General features: G+C 40.6%; 1 protein-coding gene across 1 annotated transcript; it reads right to left on the minus strand.

Moving 5' to 3' along the window:
- Nucleotides 1–4151: 4151 nt before the first annotated feature.
- Nucleotides 4152–4706, minus strand: LOC118738549 (titin-like). Its single transcript, XM_036469489.1, has 2 exons — nucleotides 4695–4706; nucleotides 4152–4607 (listed from the first exon to the last, which is right to left on the minus strand). Exons 1-2 carry the CDS (start codon nucleotides 4704–4706, stop codon nucleotides 4152–4154), a joined length of 468 nt encoding a protein of 155 aa, XP_036325382.1.
- Nucleotides 4707–5195: the final 489 nt, after the last annotated feature.

Below are 5195 nucleotides of genomic sequence, written 5' to 3' on the forward strand. Positions count from 1 at the left end.
AAGTTTGGGAACCCCTGCTCTAAAGTAACTCAACATGCCGGTGCTGGCGTATGTTGCAGAACCAAAGACAATGACACATCCGATGAATGAGGCGGCCCTTGGAGTGTTCGAGAGAAAGATCTTGCAGAAAATTGACAGATCATTGCGTATTGGCGACGAAGAATACCGGAGATGATGAGTCGTATGAACTTTACAATGATATAAACATAGTACAACGGAGTAAAATACAGAGGCTCCATTGGATCGGCCATGTCGCACCAGATATGAAACTATTCAACGCGGGTCACGATGCTGGGACCAAAAAAGGACGAAGGCCTGCGATGGAAAGACGAAGCGGAACGGGACTTGGGTTCATTTGACCTTTCCAATTGACGTAATTGTATGCGTAATCGAACTCGTAACTATGCTCTCACATTCCACATAAGCCTGCGTTCTTCATCGTAGATATAATGAAGTAAGCACAGCATTAAGCATTGAATTGGTACAGAATTGGATTAAACACACATTTGAGTTTCTCCTACCACTCTGTGCTGAACGGAAAAATGTTATAAACCAATGCCTTCTTATCCCTTCCAATGCGATCCTTTCCCTTCCAATGCCTTCTCATGCCTTCAAATGGCTTCCTATCCCTTCCACTGCCTTCTCAACCCTTCCAATGCCTTCCTAGTCCATCAAATGCCTTTGTATACCTTCCAATGCCTTCCTATCCCTTCCAATGCCTTTCTATCCCTTCCAATGCGTTCCTATTCCTTCCAATGCCTTTCTATCCCTTCCAATGCGTTCTTGTGCCTTCCAGTGCATTCCTATCCCTTCCAATGCCTTTCCATCTTTCTACCCCTCCAATGCCTTTCTATCCCTCCCAATGCCTTCCTATCCGTTCCTATGCCTTAGTATCCCTTCCAATGCGTTCCTATCCCTCCTAATCCGTTCTTCCCAATGCCTGTCTATCCCTTCCAATGCGTTCCTATCCCTTTCAATGCGTTCCTATCCCTTCCAATGCCTTTCTATCCCTTCCAATGCCTTCCAGTCCCTTCCAATGCCTTTCTATCTCTTCCAATGTCTTCTCATCCCTTCCAATACCTTCCTTTACCTTCCGCTGCCTACCTAACCCTTCCAATGCCTTCGTATCCCTTCCAATGCCTTTCTTTCCCTTTCAATGTCTTCTTATCCCTTCCAATGCCTTTCTATATGTTCCATTGCCTTCCTATCCACTCCAATGCCTTCGTGTCCCTTCTAACGCGTTCCTATCCCTTCCAATGCCTTTCTAACCCTTCCAATGCCTTCTTATCTCTTCCAATGCCTTCTCATCCCTTCAAATGCCTTTCTATACCTTCCACTGCCTTTCTATCCCTTCCAGTGCATTCTCATCCCTTCCAATGCCTTCTATACCTTCCACTGCCTTCCTATCCCTTCCAGTGCCTTCGTATCACTTCCAATGCCTTCCTATCCCTCCCAATGCCTTTAAATCCCTTCCTATCCCTTCCGATGCTATAACAAGGCGGATTTTCATTTTTGCTTTAATGACAATTGCTAAATATTCAATGCTGCTGGAACCTACAGCATATATTTTGCAAATGAAGACAATAACCTAGCAAACACAGTCTCTAACGTTAGAGAAATTTGGATTTCTGCATTAGATTCGCCTTTTTGTTGACATCGCTAAGATTCTCGATAGTTTTTCGAGTCGTTCTCTAGCGTTTGAGATTGGAGAATGTGGCTAGTTCTCCAATCGTTCTCTAATCGATAACTAACCTCAATGTTTGCTGGGAACTAGATCTCATCTTCGCTGGTCAGCATATTGAAAATATTTTGGAATGATCGCCAGAATACAGAAAGAGTTACAACGGAGTAAATTAAAAAATCTCGTTTGATTACAGCTGATCTAGGAGTAGAAATTTGACAGGTAAACAAAAAAAAACAGAAGTAACTCCCATCGGCCAATGAAAATGAGTACTGGTCTATAATGAAGCCGTATCTGGATTCACCAACGGCATCTTTACAACTACGCTTTCTAAATTGCACCCTTTATACTCGATTAAAGCTCTACCCAGAATTGCAGCGGATGACGGTAAAGCGGTCGACGGTTAACCGCTGTCAAAATTAAAACTCACAAAGGCAGTTGGAATGGTTCATAATTGCGACGGCAGAGTTTTTACCACCGACGTTTTTCGGTTTATTTAAATGTATTTATATTTTTACCTCCCAGCGGGGACAGCACAATGTTGATTGAGTGTTGATTGTAGTAATTTTTATTATTTTCACAAGTCTGCGAATGTTTTCATCAAAAAGGCAACTGACGGAAGCCATCGTGCGCCGCAATTATGTTTACTCTGATGGATTTCAGTGCGGCAACTGTTCAACTGTTCACTTACCTCCAACCGCTTTACCGTCGTCCGCTGTAATTCGGGATAGAACTTAAATGTTGCAGTGAAAAATACAAAAGAACGCGAAGTATTTTCAACAGATTTATCATCTAGTTATGGGCAGTGATCTCATTCTTTGGTACAATTTATGGAAGAAACAGAAAAATAACTTGCCCGAAGAAGATTTGAAGGATGTTGAAGCAATAAATAGCTGTATTTCCATTTTGAGCGCTTTTCCATGCACAGCAGCATCCGTGTAGCGATCGTTTAGTACACTTCTCAGAGTAAAAACCTGGCTCAGAATCACAACAGGAGAAGTGCTTTCTGGATTATGACACATGAGCGTCCATAGAAAACTCGTTCAGAAAACCCGAGACGTTTGTTATTAGCATAAAAATGGTTGAATAAAAATATCTATATCAAAAACAATAACAAATATGTATATTTCTGTTGTCCTCCCCCACATAGATAAGTATCTGGCTACGCCCTTGGCTGCAGATCTTCTTTGATTTACGTATTGCTAAGAAACATCGCTAGGTCCCTTGGCTGAATGGCATTGAGGTCATGTGCTTCTAAAGGCTGGTATGCAGCTCTCAAGAAATCGGTCACGAAAAATTTGCGATTATTTCGCGTGTGTGTCCAAGGAATTTTGACATTTTTGATACTTCACAGCCTGTTACCTCACTCTTTCCTCAAGAAATAATGGAACGGGCATATATTTCTGTTGCAAACCTGAGTTGCCTTGTGCTCTTTTTTCACAAACAAATTTAGAAAACCGTAGTAAAAAGCGTAGCAAATTTCTTAAGAGCTGCGTACTGCCTGAAGGAAATTTGACTCAAGAAAATTTCTTAGCCATTTTTTGTACATCATTTTGTATGGAATTTTAGCTTTTCTTGAGAACTGCATACAGGCCTTAAGTACGATGATCTAGGAAAGTGAAGTCTAGTTCAAGTAAACATACGCCTGGTCAGATTTAACATGTCCAATGTTTGACAAGTGTTTCAGTAGCCTGCAGTACCCATTAGGATAACCTGTAAGAGTTTTTATTTAGTGCCTACTGAATTGTAGGAGTGCTCGGGTTCTTCTTGTTGAAATTTCCGGAAGAAGAACATAGTCTGTCGGTTATCTTGCTTCCTTCTCCAGTAATGTTGCGTTTCCTATTTCATGCAGATACCTTTGTGGGCTTATGATTCCCTGTGTAGCTTCTTGTCTGGTGAGAGTATCTGCCACTTCATTGTTCATGATTCCAATGTGTTCTGGTATCCAAACGAGATAAACCCAGTTCCAGGATTCGATGAATATTAAAAGTTAAAGGCTGTCCCATACCAGCTTTGAGGTACACTCGTAAAGGAGTATATTGTTCGTCGCACTTTCTAGATATTCCAATGGCATGCAATTGGGATGCCATTGGTAATAATAATACCACTCTAACCTCCGTTCACTACATTTGGATATAGATAATAAGTTTCACCGTGTGTTGTAGTTATGCCGGGAAAGTGCCGTGGGATCTCGGAGCTTTCGCTAATTAATAATAAATTTCAAAGCATGTTTCCATATTGGAAAATATTCATCTAGGATAAAATTATAAGGTATGCATTGTGATTGTATTTTACATAGAAATAAGTTTGAAGGCACTATTACCCAAAGCGAATTTCCAAATCAATTTCATTTATTATTTTTGATAAATAAATATGTATGTATAAACTTGAGTATAAATATGTTGAAAGGCTTCAAGGCTTTTCAAGTGCACCTACATCCTTCTGCATCGCTTTTGCTCCCCATCCCATACTAATCCCAACCATGTTCTTTCTGCACCACATGTTTGTATATGGTAATTGGCACCGGGTATGGTTTAGGCACAGGGATTTTTATTTGCTTGATTACCTCTACAGGGTAGGGGCGCTCCACTTCCACGGGATATGGCTTCTCTACCGTATAGGGTATACGTTTTTCGGTAACCTCGGGCACGATGTTATAAGTTGGTATTTGTATTTCATGTTCCACAGGCACATGCACTGCATAAGGCTCAGGAATTTGTATGCGTATCACATTCGGCACCTCCACAGGCACTGGATGGGGTATGGAAAGTGGCACCTTCTCGATTACTTTGACCGGCACGTGCTTTGATATCTCTGAATGTGACTCATATGGGTGATGGCCGCCGCTGTACGATGTTTCCTCAATACCATGATGTGAAGCGTCACACAAATGAGTGCACACAACAATCAAAGCAAACAGGGATAACTGTGAAATGCAAAGTGTTATACAATTTAAAATTCACTTTCATCAGTGAACGATGTCATTTCTTTGGAAAATTGCAAATATACTCACCAAATGTTCCATATCTTTAAACTGTCCGCTATTTTTTTTTTTTGTCTAACTGCGTCACCTTAGATGAAACGTACTTTCAATACTGTAACAAGTTGCCTAGCTAGACAGAGCTTTTATACCTAATGCATAGTATTAATCATTTTTGCATTTCAATTTCAGCTATAAAAAGTAAGTCGGTATTTTTGAAAAAAAAAAAAAAAACCTGGCTCAAGTAAAAGAAAGTACTGTCGTTGCTCTTGAATTTCATATAACAACATTATTGGCATCAGTGTTGCATGTGGCAATGTCGTTTTGCTTGCTACTTACTTTCTGGCTTCCAACAAATTGTATCGCATTGAAATTAATCTTTTACATGCATTGGGCTGCAGTATCTGCATAAGAGGATATACAAACAACAATAGCAAACGCTTGGTAGCAGGTATTAGGTAATAGTACTCGCCCGCCGCACTTTGGTTCCACTGCGATTTGAATTGCGGAAAAGAAAGATGCTGTAAATGAAAC

Source organism: Rhagoletis pomonella, unplaced genomic scaffold (genome assembly GCF_013731165.1).
Source record: "Rhagoletis pomonella isolate Grant_MI unplaced genomic scaffold, Rhpom_1.0 Rhpom_scaffold_00004, whole genome shotgun sequence".
In the NCBI taxonomy this organism is placed as follows: domain Eukaryota; kingdom Metazoa; phylum Arthropoda; class Insecta; order Diptera; family Tephritidae; genus Rhagoletis; species Rhagoletis pomonella.